The following is a 23,861-nucleotide window of genomic DNA, read 5'->3' on the forward strand; positions in this document are numbered from 1 at the left end:
TTGTCGTGATGGACTGACGTGCCTCATCCGGGACTCGAACCCGTGACTTTGCGTTACCAAGGTTGATGACGCTTTGGATGTCTCATTTGCATCCATGCACGCTACCGACTGCTCCGTGGCCGCCCTCCCACCCTCCGTACTTGCGAGTTTCCTCTTATAGTAATCAATCGCAATTTTTAAAATTTAATTCTGGCAAAAAATATGGACACAGCAATTGCTGTGACTCGAACCGGAGACACAGTGTCTGCCTTCATGCAAGACAGCAGAGTTACCACGCAGCCACGACAGCTCCGTTGATACGATGTGATCGGATGGAAACTTTCAACGTCGTCACGGAGAGCGCCAGATTGGGTGTACATGTGTAGACCTGCTGTCGCAATCGATAATCCGGGTGCCGCATTTCAGCCCACGCAACCCCAGTCCCCGACATGAACGGTTAAGTTCGTGATGTACCCGAAGTCGTCTTTGACTACCCGACTCGGAGCTCGGAGTTTGTTCTAAACTAACATTGATTTTGGCTTTACCCATGATATTAAAGAGTACAGTGGGATCAGAGGCGCTGCACAACAGGCGGGGTTTACTTTTAGCGAGACCATAAGAGGAGAGAATAAAAAAATACAAAACATTCAAGTCTTTAATTACTGGTTCGATTGCAGCCATGGGAATTTTGAGTAAAACACATTTGGCAAATAATTCCGCCGAGGAGATGTCGTTTTTCTACCGAACACGGTTAACAGGTGGTATGACGTGCTGTTATACGGCCCGGAAAAGCTACAGAATCAAAACAAGTTGATCGTATTTATTGATAGGCCTGCTCTGTACGTTCCTGGTGAGATGAATTCGGATGCTTTTATTTCCATTTGGTTTTGCATTGAGATAACGTTTGGTTTCACCTTTGACGTTGTAGAGCATGATGTCGTCCACAACCGTTCACACCTCGGCGGTTTTAGTATTGAGCAGTCTTTACTCTTTCCTATGTCGACTGCGGACTTGCCCCGGGTACTTTATGAACATATGAACAGTCTTGAGAACCAAGGGCCCAAGATAGGAAAGGAGGGGCATAAAAAGACAACCTGTGCCTGATAAAAGGAGTAGAGGTGACGCGACTTTTGTAAAAAATCAAAAGTTTTCTCTCTGCTAATCCCCCCCCCCCAAAAAAAAAAAAAAGATAGCACATGTTGATGAAATGAAAACCATACGGAGTTAGTTATGGCTCAATTTTTAAGTTCAAGATTTGTGGCACCAATATAAGGACTTTTAACTGAAGAGAAGGGAAATAAAATTGTCGACGCAGATGTAAACTTTGTAGTATACCGTTTTATTATGCAAAAGGTAATTTGCTAGGTCCCACTCGTTTTCGTCTGGTGACATCCAGATTCAGGGGCCATGTCGTTGTCGTGATGGACTGACGTGCCTCATCCGGGACTCGAACCCGTGACTTTGCGTTACCAAGGTTGATGACGCTTTGGATGTCTCATTTGCATCCATGCACGCTACCGACTGCTCCGTGGCCGCCCTCCCACCCTCCGTACTAGCGAGTTTCCTCTTATAGTAATCAATCGCAATTTTTAAATTTTAATTCTGCCAAAAAATATGGACACAGCAACAGCCGTGACTCGAACCGGAGACACAGTGTCTGCCTTCATGCAAGACAGCAGAGTTACCACGCAGCCACGACAGCTCCGTTGTCGTCACGGAGAGCGCCAGATTGGGTGTACATGTGTAGACCTGCTGTCGCAATCGATAATCCGGGTGCCGCATTTCAGCCCACGCAACCCCAGTCCCCGACATGAACGGTTAAGTTCGTGATGTACCCGAAGTCGTCTTTGACTACCCGACTCGGAGCTCGGAGTTTGTTCTAAACTAACATTGATTTTGGCTTTACCCATGATATTAAAGAGTACAGTGGGATCAGAGGCGCTGCACAACAGGCGGGGTTTACTTTTAGCGAGACCATAAGAGGAGAGAATAAAAAAATACAAAACATTCAAGTCTTTAATTACTGGTTCGATTGCAGCCATGGGAATTTTGAGTAAAACACATTTGGCAAATAATTCCGCCGAGGAGATGTCGTTTTTCTACCGAACACGGTTAACAGGTGGTATGACGTGCTGTTATACGGCCCGGAAAAGCTACAGAATCAAAACAAGTTGATCGTATTTATTGATAGGCCTGCTCTGTACGTTCCTGGTGAGATGAATTCGGATGCTTTTATTTCCATTTGGTTTTGCATTGAGATAACGTTTGGTTTCACCTTTGACGTTGTAGAGCATGATGTCGTCCACAACCGTTCACACCTCGGCGGTTTTAGTATTGAGCAGTCTTTACTCTTTCCTATGTCGACTGCGGACTTGCCCCGGGTACTTTATGAACATATGAACAGTCTTGAGAACCAAGGGCCCAAGATAGGAAAGGAGGGGCATAAAAAGACAACCTGTGCCTGATAAAAGGAGTAGAGGTGACGCGACTTTTGTAAAAAATCAAAAGTTTTCTCTCTGCTAATCCCCCCCCCCCCAAAAAAAAAAAAAAGATAGCACATGTTGATGAAATGAAAACCATACGGAGTTAGTTATGGCTCAATTTTTAAGTTCAAGATTTGTGGCACCAATATAAGGACTTTTAACTGAAGAGAAGGGAAATAAAATTGTCGACGCAGATGTAAACTTTGTAGTATACCGTTTTATTATGCAAAAGGTAATTTGCTAGGTCCCACTCGTTTTCGTCTGGTGACATCCAGATTCAGGGGCCATGTCGTTGTCGTGATGGACTGACGTGCCTCATCCGGGACTCGAACCCGTGACTTTGCGTTACCAAGGTTGATGACGCTTTGGATGTCTCATTTGCATCCATGCACGCTACCGACTGCTCCGTGGCCGCCCTCCCACCCTCCGTACTAGCGAGTTTCCTCTTATAGTAATCAATCGCAATTTTTAAATTTTAATTCTGCCAAAAAATATGGACACAGCAACAGCCGTGACTCGAACCGGAGACACAGTGTCTGCCTTCATGCAAGACAGCAGAGTTACCACGCAGCCACGACAGCTCCGTTGTCGTCACGGAGAGCGCCAGATTGGGTGTACATGTGTAGACCTGCTGTCGCAATCGATAATCCGGGTGCCGCATTTCAGCCCACGCAACCCCAGTCCCCGACATGAACGGTTAAGTTCGTGATGTACCCGAAGTCGTCTTTGACTACCCGACTCGGAGCTCGGAGTTTGTTCTAAACTAACATTGATTTTGGCTTTACCCATGATATTAAAGAGTACAGTGGGATCAGAGGCGCTGCACAACAGGCGGGGTTTACTTTTAGCGAGACCATAAGAGGAGAGAATAAAAAAATACAAAACATTCAAGTCTTTAATTACTGGTTCGATTGCAGCCATGGGAATTTTGAGTAAAACATATTTGGCAAATAATTCCGCCGAGGAGATGTCGTTTTTCTACCGAACACGGTTAACAGGTGGTATGACGTGCTGTTATACGGCCCGGAAAAGCTACAGAATCAAAACAAGTTGATCGTATTTATTGATAGGCCTGCTCTGTACGTTCCTGGTGAGATGAATTCGGATGCTTTTATTTCCATTTGGTTTTGTATTGAGATAACGTTTGGTTTCACCTTTGACGTTGTAGAGCACGATGACGTCCACAGCCGTTCACACCTCGGCGGTTTTAGTATTGAGCAGTCTTTACTCTTTCCTATGTCGACTGCGGACTTGCCCCGGGTACTTTATGAACATATGAACAGTCTTGAGAACCAAGGGCCCAAGATAGGAAAGGAGGGGCATAAAAAGACAACCTGTGCCTGATAAAAGGAGTAGAGGTGACGCGACTTATGTAAAAAATCAAAAGTTTTCTCTCTGCTAATCCCCCCCCCCCCCCAAAAAAAAAAAAAAAAGATAGCACATGTTGATGAAATGAAAACCATACGGAGTTAGTTATAGCTCAATTTTTAAGTTCAAGATTTGTGGCACCAATATAAGGCCTTTTAACTGAAGAGAAGGGAAATAAAATTGTCGACGCAGATGTAAACTTTCTAAAGTATACCGTTTTATTATGCAAAAGGTAATTTGCTAGGTCCCACGAGCGCCCTCATTCGTTTTCGTCTGGTGACATCCAGATTCAGGGGCCATGTCGTTGTCGTGATGGACTGACGTGCCTCATCCGGGACTCGAACCCGTGACTTTGCGTTACCAAGGTTGATGACGCTTTGGATGTCTCATTTGCATCCATGCACGCTACCGACTGCTCCGTGGCCGCCCTCCCACCCTCCGTTCTTGCGAGTTTCCTCTTATAGTAATCAATCGCAATTTTTAAAATTTAATTCTGGCAAAAAATATGGACACAGCAACTGCTGTGACTCGAACCGGAGACACAGTGTCTGCCTTCATGCAAGACAGCAGAGTTACCATGCAACCACGACAGCTCCGTTGATACCATGTGATCGGATGGAAACTTTCAACGTCGTCACGGAGAGCGCCAGATTGGGTGTACATGTGTAGACCTGCTGTCGCAATCGATAATCCGGGTGCCGCATTTCAGCCCACGCAACCCCAGTTCCCGACATGAACGGTTAAGTTCGTGATGTACCCGAAGTCGTCTTTGACTACCCGACTCGGAGCTGCTATGACTCGAACCGGCATCCCAGTGTCTGCCTGCATGCCAGACAGCAGAGTTACCACGCAGCCACGACATCTCCGTTGAGACAATGTGATCGGATGGAAACTTTGAACCTCGTCACGGAGAGCGCCAGATTGTGTGTACATGTGTAGACCTGCTGTCATGTTTGGATGAGACTGTACACCAAGTAAGTTCAGGTGATATTTTGGTTATTTATTTAGTTCTATGCATCAGAAGGTATCATATCATCTCTCTGTCAAATAAAAAGCTTGTTTAATCATAACATAAACATCAACACTTGTGTGGTAAGGTTTAATGTTGAAATACCTCTATCACTTTGTCCTATTTTCCTGTCGAAGACATGTGGATTGATTTTTGTCACCCCTCAGTATAAAAAGGCCATCTTCAACAATGAATAATTATAACACAGAAATATTTACTTTGCTTATATCTTCAAACTTGAATAATTCCATGAATGCCTTTGGTTATGCTTCAATATTCCAATAAATGTTCTAATGCTAATTGTGCCCTAATATTTGATTTTTTAATCAGAGAGTGACATGAAACACAAAAAGTGTGAGCACCATATGTGACACTTGAAACCACCACGGTCAAATATACACTAAAGAACACATGACGTCACTTGAGAAAGTAAATGATAAATTGGTATTCTCCTAACAGGTGGCAAACTACCTCTTAGAAACATGGTAAAACTGCAATAATGACACAGGCTCTTCAAAATAATTCTCCAAGAACCTTGCACCAACAAAATACCAACTAACATTTACCAATCATTCTGAGTATATTAAAAGAGAGTCAAGTGTAAGGTCAAGGGGCACACGAGGTGTAACACAGCATGAAATCTGAAGTTCTAGTACAGGGGACGTAGACGAGTTCCAGGCTAGGACGCACTTGAATTGCTACACAGTTGTTACCGCTGGAGGCGTCGTATGGCGCTCGGAATCTTGAATTTGGTATTGTAACACTAACACCTGGAAGATAATGATGGCTTGTCAGGGTATTCCTTTTAAGTTTTAGATAATTGGTTCAACCTGATTGTGTGGTTGGTAAAATTTCAGCCTCATCTACAGATTCATACGTAATCAACCATTTTATAGATAGAAGTTTGACACAAAAAAGTAGAGAGCCTGTAAAATGTAACGCATGACGTCGCAAGTAATTATATAAGATATTTTCTTTATGGGCAACTATTTTGTGAGTAATCCATTGAAGCGATTTTCATCTGTAAAAGCATCAATTTTTTTACGAATTTTGAAGATTTGGAGTGAAATCATCGGCTCGTACCGCTTTCCGACTGCAGCGTGACGCCAGAGCTGTCCTCATCTACGTAGCTCATAGATGTCCAATAGAGGGCGCCAGGAGAATCCACGCTTCTTCGCCGTCTACGCAAGCGGATACTCCCGCCACCTGACGGATATTGGAAGGGGGTAAATGGATTTGTTGGGTTTTGGAAAACAGAGGGAGCCGAGGAAGTAGTTGGATTCTGTGGTGGAAAGAAAAAGGAATTCCATGGGAAACTATTCACAGGTGGCGCTGGGGTGGTGGTCGTGGTTGTTTTTTGTTGGTTGGTTCCTAGCAACATGAAGAACCATGCTAGAGGATCTGGTGTCGTAGTGGTTGAAGTAGTAGTTATGGGTTGTTGTGTAAAGGGGAACGGAAAAGAGAAAGGGAAGGGATTCCACGGCCATGACATCGGAGTTGTAATGACTGATGGAGGGGTTGTTGCCTGTTGGGATGTTGCAGGGGTGACGAAAGGCCACCCCCAAGTAAAAGACGGCGAGATCCTACGCGTAGTAGTAGCTGTGGTGGTGGTTGTAGGTGGTTGCAATGTGGGGTTCTGAAATGGCGGACTCCACGGAAATGGCGGCAGCGGTGGGATTGTAAATCCTAATGTTGCTTGTTGTTGTGTGGTCTCCGGAGCCGGTGTGTTCGTGGTTCCTGCCTCTGGTGTGGTGCTTTGTGAGGTGTATTGTGAAAACCATGGGAAGGGTGGCAGAGGTGGGATGGGAGGTGGCGTAATGGCCTGAGTGGTGGCGCTGGGAGTAGGTGTAGGAGTAGGTGTGGGAGTAGGTGTAGGAGTAGGTGTAAGGGTGGGAGTGGGAGAAGTGGGAGGAGAGGTGGAGGAAGGGGTGGTTGATACCGTGGTGGTACCAGAAGTAGGAGCCGTAGGCGTAGCAGTCGTAGTGGGAAGGACTGCATGTGCACATGGGAAAAAAAGAAAAATCGTATTGATGAAAACTATAATAAAAGAACCGCATTGTTAAAAGTTTGGTATTATAGAAATAACACAGCCAAAAGATATACAGTAATTATCCTGATACTGCGTTTTCTTAAATGATGAAATGAGATTAAAAGAGTAATGAGATCAAGCAGATTGAGTGTGCTGTCATAAAACGCCCGCATTGTTGTAAAAACGAAGGAGATAGTCTATACTCACAACTCGAAAGCCTTTCATCAAATTTTGTTAAACAACTGTCGCTTGGCGTTAGGAAGGGGTATCCCCCTAAAACAGCACATAACCCCCTTGCGTCGTTATAGTCGGTTTGTGTCCCAGATGTGTATTCAAACATGTAGAAGCAGCCGCAAGAGTTATCTGTGATGTCAACGGGCACCGGAAGCCATGGCGGCGTACAAACACAGTCTGGAATAAAAGTGTGACAATGTTATACTCTCTCTCTCTCTCTCTCTCTCTCTCTCTGTCTCTCTCTCTCTCCTTTTATGTGTGCAAATTAACAGAAGAAGTCACCTTGCAGCGGAGACAGAAGTATGGGCAATCTAATCTACCAAAAAGCACCCGCTACATTTTGTTAACGGTATAAGTGATTGACTAAGGTGGAACTAATGACGATGATCAAAAGAGACAATTATAATGGGATAAATGGAAAGGAAGTGTTAGTGAATCAAGATATCAAATTAACTGATACCTTTCATTTCGTAATCCTCTCTTGACTGGATTAATTGAGGTTCTATTACGTCCGTTTCAATGACACTTCTGCTCATTTCATACCAATTATATTTGAGACCAAGAACCATTCTAGATATAAAATAAGTAAGATAAAATAACTTACTTGCTCGGATAGTGCGTGGCAGAATGAGGAGAAGTAAAATAAAGGACTCAAACAATGTTGGCGCCATTCTGGTCAGAAATCCTAAGTCGTAGCTGACTGAGGAGCTGGCAGTTTTATTACCTGGAAATATTCACAAATTTGATTCCTTATATTTAATCAAACCTAAACCTGGATTTACTAATGTTTTTGTTGATGTATAAATGGCAAGAATCGACTTTAAAAGCCCACCAGACATGCATGCTTTTGTCATTACCATTTAAATGATTTTACCATTACCATATAAATGATTTAATGATTTTAGTTATATTATTCATTATTGTAAGGCGCCTTGAGGTAGCACGTAAGGCGCCATATAAGAAGATTATTATTATTATTATTATTATTATTATAAACTCTTTATAAAGGAAGTTTCCTGAAAGTGGAGTGCTCGCGCTAATAACATTGAAATGCCCTTTTTTTGTTTTAAAAGATTTTCACTTTTGCACTTTCATCTGTATTTCAACTTTGAAACAGATACCATCCATCCATACCATATACAAACTGCAATGGTGGCTACACTAAACAAAATGTATTACAAATAGGTAAAATGTGCATTACCAAAAGAGAACGATAAAAAAACACGTCTTCTTCTGATCTGCTCCCTAATTTAGGCTCAATACTACATTTTTGGTTTGATTAAAGCTCTGGCAAGTTGAATCCACCATTATATCTGATCTTTAGACCTTATCGTGTGCGTCTAAAACATGCGTTCGTGATCATAGGTCAAGGGAATTCAAATTACCTAATCACCACACCACCTTTACAAGAATATGTGGCTTTAGATGAATCACATGAATACTTTGGTATTATATTTTATGAATTATTAAATTAAAAACACTTATTTTCTTCTTTGTCCTTAGATTTACATCTAAGAGCTAAAATCAATGGAGATGGAAACAAAAAAGAACATTTCAATCTAATTTCTCACCTCAGAAAGAACGCAGTTCAGAGTTTAACACCAGGTTCTTGACTGGGTTGAAGCTTTCTCTGTTCACTTCCTGTACCCACCTCTTTCCTTCTGTTTTTAGGGACAATACACAAAGACATGCGCCTTTTATCAACTCGTTAACTGCATGACAAAAACAGATGGCTATTTGGAGAAGTCAACACTAAAATATGAAACTCGTGGGTTTGATATTTTATCACGAATCAGAACAGGGATAAAGCACCGGATGTATCCCAAACGATTTCTTCAATGGGGAAATCGTTGTAATATGTGAGGTGAAAAGTCGTGACTTAAATGAATAGATACATGTAGACTACATGTAAGTGGAAAATCAACTGATTTGTAAAGAGCAATCGCAACAAAAGTATAACGACACCACACCACACGAACTGATGTCTGTCAAATATTTATTTCACACGTACCTTGATTTTTCAATTTCTCCCTTATATCGTGATTTTTCTAATTTTTAGTTTTTTTGGTAGGTGAAGACAGGGAGGAAATGCTAATTAAGCGATTCATTAAAGTTGTCCTTTGCGAGCACTCACAAGGAAAAACCGTTAAATGGTTTATCTTGGCCCTGTTTTCAGACAAAGCACGCCACCATTAATCCCCTTATATGGTCGTTGTGGTTCTCCTCTGTCGATAAATAACTGTTCACACGACTACGGTGCCTGATTTTATTGTTATTGCTTCAATTTCTTTTTGCACTAAAGGTCAGTTTAAAAACACGTGTTAGGTCTATAAAAAGGTGTTTATTAAAACTTGCACCTGCATTTATCAGAATTATGAATTCAGCTGGTTAAATAGAAAACATTGCCTTGGGATCCAGGGATTCAGAGACAAAATGCAGATTTAAAATCATTTAATGAACAGTACAAAAGCTAAGAAATATGTTCATTACCTTTTTACTTATTCCTCTGGTTGTTTAAAATGAACGAACTTTTGAGAAACCTCCAGACAGAAGGAAAGATGGACAGCCTGAAGGGCATACTGTAGACTAGCATCTTCCGTTTTTAATTCTTTTTTATCATGATAAGAACCCTGGTCAGTTACCCTTGATACTAGATACAGACACCGACTATACATATAGCTACTTGTAATGCAAAATGACAGTATTTTAATCATTTTCATGTTGGGTATTTAATTATAAGATTTCAATTAACATTGGTGGCGGTCAGTAGAACAATTAGAGAGACAGGGTCATTCAAATGTTAATATGTCGGAGGTGGACAGTCCACAAATTAAGTGTCATAAATATATTTTCCCTTTGTGAGAATGTGGTACATTAGCGTCGTAGAGAGTTAATGTATCTGTCTGGGCGCCAATTCGTATGCCTCTTTTGAAAATGTTTGTGAACAGGTCAAAGTTGAACTTGAAAAATATATGTAACATGATTTCTCATAACAACCAAAGAAGTGCTCACCTTTTGCGATATTGAACAGACCCTTTTAAAATTTTTGATACTTATTTTACAAAAACTTAAGACTATTTATCTAGTGTAGATCCATCGTGGCATTGATAAAAGAGTGTTCTATATTATATTGTTAGGATTAATTAATTAATTAATTAATTAATTAATTAATTAATTAATTAATTAATTATACCAAATAAGAAAGCAATATAATATCAGTCTCCTAATCTAGTGATCAGCCTTTCCATAAAGTCAGTGGAAACACAAAAAAAGACCCCTTTTTTCCAAAATATTGGCTTTAAGTCAAATTCGACAAAGGGATATGAATGAACACATTTCTCATAATATGACTGTCGTTGAGAGAAAGGAAGCGCCTCTGCAGGCGCGAAAAGTTGGCCAATTGCAAGATATGTCTTTGGTTTAGGAAAGTCTTCATCATAGAGTACAGGAGCGACATTGTTCAAAGTTGGGGTTACTCCGTGTCCTTCAGACTAAAATAGAGCGTCCTTTTATAAGACCGGACCTCATTATTTGCATATTAAAAGTTGTTTTCTTCATTTTAGCCTGTTATTTAGACTCAAGGTTTTCAGTTTGGTTATCATACGACGCGGACCATTTAGGTGTGACAACATCTTTGTTAAGGTATTTTCTTTTGGATTTCTCCGAATTTTCAGTGAAATTATTTTATTTTGTTAAAATGATATGATAATACAGTTTATAGTCTTACATTTTCCTATTTAGCTTGTAGATAACTTGTGTTTAGAGTCAAATTATTGAATTTTTACGCCTGCCCAAAAATTGTTTTTTCGCGCCAATTGCTTGGAAATTGCGTGTTGTTGACAAGAACTTTGATAATATAAAAGACATAGAGATATTTCTTTCAGTGTATTATCAAGCCAAATCATGTCGTATGCTGCTTCTTTAAATACCAGATACATTTTTTTCGATTGTCTATACTGTTATAAATTTATCAATAAAAATCTCGAATAACTCGTCTTTTAAATGCTTACAATTTTTCGTCGTAATTATAGGATATCTGTTATCAATAATACAGCAGGATAATGAGTGTGTTATTGAAGACAGTCTTCTTGATCTCGACCTTGCTGGTCAGCTGTACTCAAGGTTAGTACCCGGTTGTGGATAATAAGAAAAATTATTATGTTATTGTGCTATATATTATTAAGCTTTTGATTTTAGACATTTCACTAGCGCGAAAAAGAAGTGCATTTGACCGTCATCAGGCGTCCTTTTTTATTGTCGCACGTTTGCAAATCTGAACACTGTTTGTTTTGCGAATAAGTGATATTTGGTTTATGAAAGAAATAACCGGTAAACCTCTTTAGATATTTTAACAAAATATATTGAAGGATGGAATTCATTCCATATTACAATAGGCCTATAAGCATAAACTTAAACTTAAACTTCGAAAAATCTTGCATATATTCTTTCTTTGTCTTTTACTCATTTTTGCTGCAAGCATTCTATGCTCTCCACAATTGCCCAGGGCCTAAGTATCAACACTGACGGGGCGTTCAGAAATGTATATTTCTTGGCATACTTTACTTTTCCAGCACAAACGTGTCAAGGCACGTGTACAGGCACTGCTGCCATTGGCGCTTTTTACCCGATAGATGGCGACTACGACGCTGCGGCGTGCGGCTGTTTCATGTTGGCGACGCATACAGAGCCAATCTTCCAGAGCAATGCAGACGCTCTATGTCGAAGTACATATGGGGACGCTGGGTCGGTTTTGTACCGGTTCACAGCTACTGCTGTCGGTAACACCCCTACAGATGACCAGAACTTAAGAACCGAGTGCTATCGGGGCATTAATGCCAAGTTAGAGCCAGGTATGTGAACTAATAAACATGAATTGATATGAACGTGTATGAAAGTTCATCACTATCCTTAAATAGAAACGAGGGAATTATTTTCAGCGTTTGCTTTGTGGTTCATCGATCCGTTTTGTTGTTTTTGATACGAGAACGTGATTTGACAATGATTGCTCGTATGCTCCGCTCCCTTTTTTGAGGAACTTTGTCAGAAGAGTTGAAATATAATTCGAGCTTCAAACCTCGCTGATAGTTTTTTTTTTTTTTTTTTTCAGAATGATACTTTCTTTTAATTAAAAATTTTTGTCGTCCATATTATTTATTACATTTTCATTTATATGTTATAGCGCCGGGACCAGGATGTGTGACCACGACAGAAACTCCGCCTACAACCACTCCCACCACGACTCCAACTCCACCCACAACCCCGCCCACAACCCCGCCTACAACCTCTGCCGCTCCGCTCACAACCTCTGCCGTTCCGCCTATGACCACTGTAAACACGCTCAGCACCACATGCGGCCTACCACGTCAGTTTGGCTTCCTGTGTAACATCAAACCCGTCCCAGGATGGCCGCCTGCCAATCAGGTAACCCCGCCCCCTGTCAACGGACCCATTCCGCCACTGCCACCTGGCGGCCCCCCAATTTTTGCCCCTCGCGGGAACTGGTGGCGCCTCTTTTTGAACAGCCTTCCCAGTGCTCCCTTTAACTACCAAACACCAAGCCCAACGACTGCCGCCCCCATCTTCGTTATGCCGCCGGGAAATATGCCTGGACGAAGGAAACGTAACGCCCAAGTGCCGAGGCCGTGCCCAGGGGAATTGTACTGGATAGACGCTAAACTGCAGACTATTCTCTTGCAAGATCCACCCGTCGCTGTCCTGCAAGCCGAAAATGGCGGTGAGTTTTCAGTCACTTTAGTCTGATGACTAGATATTTGCTGATCTGTATTAAAAGTAAGATATATATTTTGCGAATCTGTATGAAAAGTAATTTTTCATTTTAGATAAAATATTTAATTCTGTTGAAAACATAGAAAGTTTCGATTACATGCTGTAAAGATAGAAAAATGCACAAGCAGTTGTATTTTTTGTATTTCAGAAGTGTTCCGAGTTGCTCAGAATTTATGGGCCAACACGCCAAGTTTGTTCCCGAATATTCTCCGCTGTGTGGCACTGCAGTTTGACATCCAGCCACTGTCCATTTTGCACATGCGCGTGCGATTCCTGGACTGTGCAACGCGATTGCCCAATTTCATATGTAAAACTGGAGGGGCGTGCCTTACGCCATAGTAACCTCTGCCGGTCCAATGAAGGGATTATTTCTTCAACGGAATGGGTTGATTAGTGGACAATATAAATTTTTTTCACAAATTTGATGACATTATCAGGACAGTCAGATTTAAAGAGGGAGAAAAGTGATTACAATTATTACTGAATCTGGTCTCCTTATATGTTTTAAAGATTGTTATTGCCCTTTTTCCATGCTGAAGGTCCGCGTTCTTGGAGTGCTTTCTAGTTCTATGTCAACTAATTTCTTGGCTTTTAAAACGCCGAAATATAAATATCACGTTGAAGATACACAGTCGCAATCTAGATCTACGCAACTTGACACTATTCGTTAAACAGGCAATTATTATCATAAATACTTCATAACATAGCAATTATTGTTTGTCTTCATTATCAGTTTTTCTCCTATAAAATGATATCTTTGAATGGATAAAGATTCTGTATGTTCATGGACTGATAGATCATATTGGTCTAAAATATGTTGTATATATAGTAAGTGCATGTAATAGATTATTTAATCAGAATGCTGGAAATGATTATGAAAACATATTATATGCAATCATTTATTAACAATGGAGTGTTTATTATTCCATCAGCTTGCAGAGCACACGACATGCTTGCTTCGTTACTACGTAGACCCCATAAGCTTTATTTATTTATTTATTAAATGCCCCCAGGAAGCACGCCGTCTACAAACTACTACTAAGGGGAGAGGAGGGAGGGGGCAACCATGACTGTGTTAGAGGAGACCACGATTGTGTTGGAGGAGCATCCACGTGATGACGGGGGGACGGAGATAAAAATACATGATGGTAGACTCTGGTGCAAGTTTTCTGGAATAGAGTGTTTGATTTCAACAACATGTAGGCTTCAATCATATATATAATATTATATTGACCGTGATCTATGTTAACTAGTGGGCGTCAGTCAAAAACGTTTTGACCGTGATATTCGTGAATAGTTTGGTCTACAACTTCTCACCTGAATGCGCCATACATGTTTTTATTTGCATAACAATAGGTCACTCAGGGCATTGCGAGCTGTCTTTCAGAGTAGTCAGTTGACAGTTGGACACCGCTGGGTGAAGACGCAAAGATAGGTGTGGTGCAGTCGAAAGGTCGAGCGTTTATTTTGTGCACAGAAAAAATTTATTATTTTGTAAGTACCAGGACATCTTCATTCACCTTCATCATTACATTTTACCGGTAAATGTCAAAGGAATGAAAGAACAGTTACGCCAAATGTGTTTAGCACAAAGCACGTGTCTTCATTAGGCTTATATTATGCCCATTGCTGTCAGTCAGATTATTGAAATCGTTTGGCTTTGAATATTTGTCACAGTGCTTTGGGATTGAAAACGCGCAGGAAAAGTTGCTATAACTTTGTTTGTCTTTCAGAAGAGTCACGCGACAGTTAGACACCTTACGTGAAAAGGCCGGGATAGGTTTGGCGCAGAATTCATTAGGCGTAGAACCAAATGCTTAGTAAGTATCGCTACTTCTTTATTAAACGTACTAAATGTGCAGAGAGAGAAAATTATGACATTAGTGAATGGCATTCACCTTTATTTTTTAGCTGGTTGTTGTCAGTCTGAAAATTAAGTGTTTATGATAAATGTTTCGATGCTTCTTATTTGAAAACTGTGCGAATGCAAGAGCACAGTAATGTAGATGCTTGCTTGCTGTGTCCTAGGATTAAATCTTTCTTGGATCCTAGCTGAGTCTGAACTTTAAACGAGACAATCAACCCCACGTGTGGTTAATTACAAGTACGCTTTCCTCTGTGATACATCAATTAAGAGCCCTTCCGTTTGGTCAAGACATGTAATTCATTGCCGTTATTTTCTCATTTCAGAATCCCACCGAGACACTGCACATCAAGCACCAGCCGTTTGTTAGCACTGAGAAACCCTGCGCCCGTTTATGCATTTATTATATTTAACCAAATAAATACATTTATTATATTAGAACTGAATAAATACATTTTTCTGTGGTTTTTTTCATTTTGATATGATGATGATGAAGATTGTAGTAAATCCAAAGGAGAAAAGGAAGACGATATGCATGTGATAATTGTTTGAGCACTTTAAAATTCAATCTGCTTGGTATGATCTGTAAATATTGCTTTTGGAATTGGTTTTTATATACAGATGTAGCTTGTCTGTATATATTGTCAACTGCGTCTGTCATTGTCCTCGCTGTCGTGCGCTTTTCATAAATGTTTACTTGTTATACTTGATACATAGCACTTAAAAGTCCGGTCAAGCAGTTACCTCTTTTGCTAAAACTTACCCTTTTCATTACAGTTTGAAATCCTTGCTTGGATAATAAATGGAACACAGTCCTTAATGCAGACTAAGCATTCATTTTTCTCTAACTTCTGATAATGATTCTGAAATGAAATGCAGCCCTGTTTCGAATAACTGCCTTTTTCCTGTCTTTAATAAATTTCTTTTTAGCATCGTCCTCTCGGGTATTCTTTTCCCTGATTTTTTTAAAATTTAGCTAAGAACAATTTTGGGCGGGTTTGGGTTTTTGCTACCACAAATTGATTTTAATTTGACGACTAAGTTTTGTTACTACACCTAAAAATAATAAAAAGATAGTTGAAAATGTGAAAAACATTTCAGCAACATTAAATGACACTTAGCAAATGACAACAGTTGAAATTTGCTTAAAATCGTTCTTTATATTATACTTGTAGGTTTATATGCCAAGCTTTACTGCTTAAATATACGTTCTTTTGTTTGCATGCATTTCTTTTTTTTTGTTCACGGTGACTTACCCCGGCAAATATTATTCACTATGCAATGTACATTTGAAAAAAATATTTGAAAATAAACGTGTAAATAAACTGCTTCGTTTTTGATAAATTTTATATGCCCACTGCTACAAAATGGTTGTGGTCATCCCTCATATTGAGTGATCTCGCCCCACCTTTCACCCCTAAGAAGAATGGACCCAACCTACCTGCCATCCCTCAGATGGAATGAACTTGTCCCACCTATAACCCCTCGAATGGAATGGGTCGCTCCAACCTATCACCCCTCGAAAAGAATGGAGTCTTCCCACCTGTCACCCCTCAAATAGAATGGGCTCTCCCCACTTGTCACCCCTAAGAAAAATGGACTTGCCCCACCTGTCAGCCCTTGAATAAATTGGACTCGCCCCACCTGCCACCCCTCAAATAGAATGGACTCGCCCCACCTGTCACCCCTCGAATAGAATGGACTTGCCCCACCTGTCACCCCTTAAATAGAATGCACTCGCCCGACCTATCACCTCTTGAATCGAATGTCATTCCCCAAATTAATACACTCACCCAAGGCTTGGCTGTCATTCCAAACAATGCAATAGCATTTATATTACTAGACAAAAACGAACAGTATAAAGGTTTTAATGCATTTTTATTTTACGACAACTTCAGTCAGAGGAAAATAAACAGTGAACAAAATAAATAGAAAGAATGCTTGAAAATTTCATAAATGTGAGCCGTTTAAACCTAGAGCATTGCATGAAAAAGATATTAATGAACCAACGTAGACCGTGAAATAGATTCTAACATTTAACAAGGAACAAATACATTGATATTGATATTGAAACCGAAAAGCAGTCACTCAAGATTTGATGCAGTCGAATAATTAAAGAAAGAGAAAAAAATAAGAAATTCTTCCGGAAGGCTTAAAACAGAATTTTTCATTTGATTTGAAAATAACGGAATTTGAGTAATGGAACGTCGTTTTTTAGAAACCATCCTAAAATTGACATCGAACTAGATAAAAGTATATAGTATTTATGAATATAGTATTTATATTGCGCTGTACAGAATAGAATAAAGGGGATGATAACTTTCTTAAATATGAATGGAAAGAATGAACAGGTTAGTTCCACAATTTAAGTTTTGTGTCGTAATGCATTACATTTTAGCAATCGTGATTTCAATAGAATTTTTGTGCTAATGGCAACTTTTACAATTTACAAATTTCGAAATTTCTAAGGAGCATAAATTCAGCGAGAGTATATTTCAGGTTCTGAAATACAGTTCATTTCAATTTGTCTCTTATGTCAGCATCTTTCAGATGAAATAAAGAAACTCCCAAAAAAAGTGCATTTATTCAGGCAATAGTATTTGTCGTTCAACGGGTCACGTTATAATATTGCCAAATGATGAAATAACAACATTGATTTGCACAACGTAAATCATAAAGCAAACAACACAATAGCTGATCTATTGAATAAACAGTCTTACTCTATTGTCAAATGATATGGTGAAAATTGCACTTTCATGTTCAAGTTTGAAAGTGTGATATGCAAACACTTAAAAAAACTACATTATGACATTTTTAACACTATTAGTTTCAAATAGAATTGGTAACATCCGAGCTTTCTCCAAGGTGTAATTTGGAAAAGGCACTATTAATCAAAGGAGTCATTTGAAAACAAAATGGACTGGGTATTATTTAAAAAGAGAATGAGATCAATCTTGGTATTTTTCACTATGTAACAAAATTTATTTAAAAAAAACAATAAGTTTATGCTCGAGTTTCACCATATAGCGTGTGCGCACGTGTGGGTGTATCTGTATTCGCTTCCAAAATACGGGAACAGGCCTGACAAGCTTCCATCAGACGCACAGGCATTTTCCAGAATCTCGTCAAAGGAGAAGGCAGTTCTGAAACATGAAAATAAGGTTAAAGATCAGTATCCAAATGCAACAGAAAGTGAACTAAAATTAAAAGTACTAAAAAATATAAAGATCTGAGATGGTGTTGAAAACATTGTACAACGCTGAGCGAACACCAAAAGGAAAAATCGAACAAAAAGGAAAATACACCGCAGAGGGGTGGGGGAGAGGAGGATCGTCACTTTGAATCTGCTTTTTCAAAATTTCCCTATAAAATCTGCCACCCTGGTAGTGGGTAGACAATAGCATGGCCATACAAACAGCCATTCTCTCATTCTTCTCAGTGACGATTATATTTTGTCTAATATTGGCCTGATTCTAACGTGCCCCTTTATTTTTGTTTTATGCTATAGTATGCTCCACAATGGAAAGAAATTAACAGTAATTAAAGAGTGATATGGAACAAATAGAACACATACAATGTAATGACGCGACTCTAGGGCACTTTTTCCTGGGATGCTTCTTCTTTATAAAGCACATAATGAGTTATGCACCTTAGGCCCGACTCTTTTCACTTCTATACGTTTTTGAAAAAATGTAACACACGCTTGGCCTTGTGACTTCACCACACCCGTCCTGCGTCCTCTTCTTACAGGGTCCAGCTGTCAACTGACTACTCTGGAAGACAGCTCGCACTGCGCTAAGCGACTTATTGTTATGCAAATGACAACAGGTATGAGGTAGAAGATTCCGTTAAATTTTTATTCTAACAAGAAAGGTGGTATATGATCTTATATATTGATCGATAAGATTCAACATTTCTGTGCACAAGCTCTTGACTGCAGCAGATCATTTTATCAATCGTACACGTGTCCTAAAGCCCCTCCTCACAGTATACACCAAGACCTAATACTGTGCCCACTTCACACTACTGGAAGGTCATTGGTTAAGACTGATGTAGTTCGTTCACCTGTTTGTTGTCATGTTAATGCAGTGGTATATTCTGAGTGCGGGGATAGACAGTAACTGTCACTACTAAAACATTTACACAGAGAACAGACATATCACAATATTTAATTAACAAAAATATTAATTAATCGCATTTAGGCTTCACTGAATAAAAGTGCGGCATGTTGTTCACCGATAGAAAAGAAACAAACAAAACATTAATAAACTGCGATTATTAAACTGACTAAAACTGTTAAAAATGCTAAGTTAGGCATTGGAAATAGGAAAAGGTGTCTAAAATAAAATCACGAGTCCGGGACTTATGAAGGGGTTCAAGTTGAACATGTTTGGGCTAAAACCATGGGCAAATTATTCACGCTGTCACATTTAGTACATGTCAAAGAAAAAAAGAGCCAATATCTTATTTTTGCTAGTACTGGTCATTGTATATCGGTAAACAAAATAACAAAGACATGTTCTTTTTTATTTTTAAATATTTTTATTTATAATCACAGTTTAGCCTGCATTTTAGCATAAAACAAATAACCTTTCACGGTAGATTTCTGAATGGCCCAAGCGTTTATATAAATGACTGTCAAACCATTACGTGTACTTAGCATTAAACAGAGCACTTTTCAAGCAGTGCCTCAGTGCTTGTAATACAAGTAAGAAAGCAACCAAAGCAAGACATTGGGACGCGGTGCCTACTTCTCTTATATCTCAAAAGAAAGCAGAAGCTATTTCCACATTAATACATCTGTTCATATCTCATCAAATGTTATGAGATACGTAATTACAGCTTAAACTTCATGAACACTCGTTTCAACTCGTTGTAAACATCTCTCTTATGTTATCTTCATTAATATCTAAGATCAATATCAAGATCCTTATTACTGCTCAGTTCAAAACCTATAAGATAAAAGTCTGCAGTAAAATACAAAAGCTTCTTGCTAATAACATGTCTTTTTGTGGGTTGAGTATATCAACTTTAATTTAAAATCTACACATAATTCTCAACCTATATACATGTATCTCATGAAAACCACCAACCATTTCTGACATTTGGCACGATAAATTTGATTCCATCTCTTCTCTATTCTATTATACTAGTTACAGTTGGAATAAAACACATGTATTACCAATATTTACATCTCACAAAAGCTTTGTTGTACATGACAATATCATACATCTTTTTATCTTCTATGTACATTAAAAACCAGCAGACTAAGAAACATTTCACGAAAGTATCAAACTAAACAAAGCCAAAGCAACTACAGAGACTTAGCATGGAAACTAATTTTTAGTTGATCCCCTTGTACTATTCTTAGTTTCAGAACTGCGCTTCATTTTATTCCGTTTTTCATTCATTGGCTATTACTATGCCAGAGTAATTGGCTAAATACATCTATTCAAAACAGCAACAACAAACTGACTATCAAGTCGGAGATACCAACGATGTTATACAAGTACCATTCATCTACATATTGACAATAAGACAGCCTCATCAAAAGTTAGCAGAGGAAGAAATGAAAAATAAGTTACAAAACTTTCTAAAATCAGTATCCCCATGAACAAAATTGTGGTGTAGTAAAAGAGTTCTATCATTAACACATTCCCATTATTCCAGCTTCTACAAGAGGGAACATTCTACTAAGCTATGACATAAAAGCCAGATTCAGCAGTTTAGCCACTTTTACATTACATCACAAGGTGACATATAAATATTCAACTAACACAGAGGCAAGTATACAAAGTGCTTTAACAGTTTTATACTTCATCTTCCAGGATGTTCTAGGGTTCGAGTACATTTGCCAAAATAGTATATTGAGGTTTCAATTCTACTTAATTTTTTTAAATAAATGGAAAACAAATAATGTAAAACTAAATCAAATCTGTTAATTTAATGTTGTTTTCATGAATTAACACCAATCCTTCAGCTCTGTACTCTGAAATGGGGTTGTAATATAACTTCTAGCTCTTATTCTTATAACCTTTACAAATGAGATCATTTATGACTAGATATTATTTTATTTGGATTATCCTGCTGCTTTGCACCATCTATATACCTTTCATATATATATAACTTAACAACAACATCAGTTTTAACAAGAGAAGCACTTTTGAACTTGAAATATGTACATTTTTACATGTTATATGATCCTATATCCAAACTATGAAAATCGAATATTGTTTGGATCATCTGCCATCTCTGGGAAATCATTGACGTCTCTGATGTAGTTCCCAGAATATCCAGAGGCTTTCCCTCTCTGTTCAATCTGCTCTTTTTCTTCTGGAGACCAGTTTCTTGAACCAGATTGGTTGCTTAGCAACAAGTGCCTCTCTTTGGCCCAAGCCTGTGTAATGGCTTTTGATTTGGCCTGCTCTAAGAGAACAGAGTACTGTTTCTCTACAGTTGTTCCATACAAGATATATACCATAACATAATCATTCTCAAGCTTAGTAATAGCCATCCTGTTGGTCTTTTCCTGTGTCCATTCCACAGAGAAATTAACTCCATTGGACAGTGTTTTGAATTCTGCCCCAATCCCTGCTGCTTGGAGATCTGCAGCGGCCATTGCTGTTTCCTGTTTTACAAAATAATGAACATCTTTTCCTTCTTGAGTTAAAGCCAGTGGCACCACTAAGGAATTGTTTAATAATAGAGACATCACATTGCTGCTGGGTTGGAGTTGTTCTGAAAGAGTCACGACAGCTTTACCTTCACGAACAGACAACAACAACCCATCGCCAAAAACTCCACTAGCTGGCGCCACCTTCTGGAGCTCCGCCCTCTCTGGAGGCATCATGTCGGAGGGGGTAACAGTTGACATGGTAAGGAAGTTTGCGGAGTCTCGTTCAAAGGCACACTGGAAGACAGATGTAACAGGAAGAAGTCTCCGTGAAGCGGTATAGCGATGCCAGTCGGTGCCCTTGTGAATTTGCCCATCAAAGGTGATTGAGGGAATCAAGCTCTTCATGTCATATCCAAGAACATTCATCCAAGAAAGAATATCTGAAAAGTAAAAGTAATTTAATTATTAGCTGCAATGGAATACAAACACCAGGGACATTTTCAATTAGCACAAAAAATGTTCATTTAAATACAAATACAAAAGAAATGTTCCAAGCACTAATCAAAAAATACAAAAGTGACTTCATACTAAATCAGTATTTTCCTATTATAATTTTTCATTGGTTCTTTACAAGAACATTTTAAAACAAACCACTACATACCCTTCATGTCCAACTCCTCATAATGTTGTAGAACTGCAGTTGGGTTTTGCAGCACATAGGACTGGATGCTCTGTGGATTGTGCAGCAGCTCAGTTTCCACTCTATGGAAAATGTCTCTATAACTTGGGGTAAGATATCTGCCTGTCATAGGGTCATAAAGACGGTCCCCCATGAAAACCAGTCCAGCCTCCCCATCATACAGTTTTCCATGGAAACCAAACATGAACTCAAAATGTGGTGGTGAATCTATTTCCACATTTCCAAAAGGTTCGTAAGAGATTTGTTTGACAATCATGCCAACGGAATCAAATATGGCAACAGGTGAACCCATTGGGTCAGTGGCAATGTAATAGTACCTGTCACCTTTTTCCATTGCCATAAGGCGATTCGATCCATCATAAAACAGTACTGTTGTCTCATATGAAGAGTGATTATATATGTGTGTAACAAGATTCTTATTAAGCACATTGCCATAATAGAACTGTACAAAAGCTCCATCACTGTCTTTCCTAGCGATGAGACGACTGTGTGCATCATAGTAATACCATATCTGTCTTCCATCGCCATTGGTCACACGTGTCAGCTGACCCTGAGAATTATACACAAATACATCCCTGTTTCTTTGGATCAAAAACCCATCACCATCAAACATGTATGTGTGATCTCCGTAGGAAACAAGGCGATCACTGTTATCAACAAGGACCTCCTTGAGACGACCAAATTGTGATACTGTGGCTAGGTTACCATTGGTATCATAGGTGTACTTCCATGATGACTGGCCCTGCAGTAATACATCCACTATGTTGTCATCAATGTCATAAGAATAGTCAAAAGCCTTTTCATCTCCCCTGCCTATTTCTCTGGACCAGCGCTGTAGCCTGCCAACACTATCATATGTGATAGCCATGTGGTACACCTGCTCATTATTGAACTTGTATTGCACTTCATTAAGGCGACTGTATTCATCAAATGCCTTTGTAATCTCAACATGTATATTCCTGATCACCACTTTGTTATACTGTGGATATGAAAACACAAAGGAACGCATGGTCAGAAGTTTCCCAGTGGTATTGTTATAGCTCAACTTCAGTGGAACCAATTCATTGGAGCCAATGGTTGCTTTGAGAGTAGAGATCCTAAAGTTGTTGTCATAATCATACTCAAACCTGCCTTGAATGTATCTCCTATCCTTAAATGTAATCCCATATGAAGTTGCAAATTGCTCTGAAGGTTTATAATCCAGAAGACAGCCAAAGTTTCCACTTTGAAGGTCATAACCTGTCCGAAGTTTGGACTTCTCGTTGTATAAATGCCTAATTGTTGTTTCTCCAGATATCACTTTCTCCAGGAGTGCCTTTTCATTATAATAATAGTACACCCTCCTAAGATTACTGGGATACTGAATCCTTAGTAACCGTCCATCACTGGTGTAATCTTCCAAATATGGCATCTGTGTCCCTGGTAACCTATATAGGTATCTATGGAAACCTACAGAGACTAGCCTATCAAAACTGTGGGTTCCACTGTTGGGCGTTGTCAATTTGGCCAGGTTGCCATGGAGATCATACTTGAAGTGATATCTCTTTCCACTTGGTAAGGCTATTTCAGTTGGCTAGTTAAAACAAATATAGTGTAAGGTTAGTCATAATCAGAAAAAGATTTTCAATACAAACAAAGACAACAAATATAAATGATTAAATTTAACATTTGGTACAATTTACATGTACCTAAATATAAGCTCGCATTATACTGCATTTCAACCAAATTCTATTATGTAACCTGCAAATTGAAAACAAAAATACTAGGAAAGCACTCAGAGAGCACAGATCTC

The 23,861-nt window shown here is 39.2% G+C and overlaps 3 protein-coding genes across 18 annotated transcripts in view; 1 reads left to right on the plus strand and 2 right to left on the minus strand.

The window, feature by feature from the left end:
• Nucleotides 1-4,501: 4,501 nt before the first annotated feature.
• On the minus strand, nt 4,502-8,853 carry LOC106175386 (uncharacterized). The gene is made up of 5 exons (XM_087007530.1): nt 8,674-8,853; nt 7,707-7,826; nt 7,076-7,279; nt 5,923-6,831; nt 4,502-5,609 (listed from the first exon to the last, which is right to left on the minus strand). Exons 2-5 carry the CDS (start codon nt 7,771-7,773, stop codon nt 5,446-5,448), a joined length of 1,344 nt encoding a protein of 447 aa, XP_086863656.1. The 5' UTR covers nt 7,774-7,826; nt 8,674-8,853; the 3' UTR covers nt 4,502-5,445.
• Nucleotides 8,854-11,131: 2,278 nt separating this feature from the next.
• Nucleotides 11,132-15,690, plus strand: LOC106175387 (uncharacterized). The gene is made up of 7 exons (XM_087010083.1): nt 11,132-11,224; nt 11,674-11,952; nt 12,282-12,836; nt 13,038-14,088; nt 14,246-14,383; nt 14,623-14,709; nt 15,080-15,690. The coding sequence occupies exons 1-4, from the start codon at nt 11,164-11,166 to the stop codon at nt 13,226-13,228; spliced, it is 1,086 nt and encodes a 361-aa protein (XP_086866209.1). The 5' UTR covers nt 11,132-11,163; the 3' UTR covers nt 13,229-14,088; nt 14,246-14,383; nt 14,623-14,709; nt 15,080-15,690.
• Nucleotides 15,691-19,275: 3,585 nt separating this feature from the next.
• The window catches only part of LOC106175388 (teneurin-m), a 92,003-nt gene continuing 87,417 nt past the window's right edge, over nt 19,276-23,861 (minus strand). For all 16 annotated transcript variants that reach the window (XM_087007378.1, XM_024075216.2, XM_024075219.2 and 13 more), the window contains 2 exons: nt 22,031-23,642; nt 19,276-21,809 (listed from right to left, as the gene is read on the minus strand). In XM_087007378.1, the coding sequence (XP_086863504.1) occupies nt 20,968-21,809; nt 22,031-23,642 (2,454 nt within the window). In that variant the 3' untranslated portion in view covers nt 19,276-20,967. The remainder of the gene's footprint in view (nt 21,810-22,030; nt 23,643-23,861) is intronic.

Source organism: Lingula anatina, chromosome 3 (genome assembly GCF_051362555.1).
Source record: "Lingula anatina isolate TDL-2025a chromosome 3, LinAna3.0, whole genome shotgun sequence".
Lineage (NCBI taxonomy): Eukaryota > Metazoa > Brachiopoda > Lingulata > Lingulida > Lingulidae > Lingula > Lingula anatina.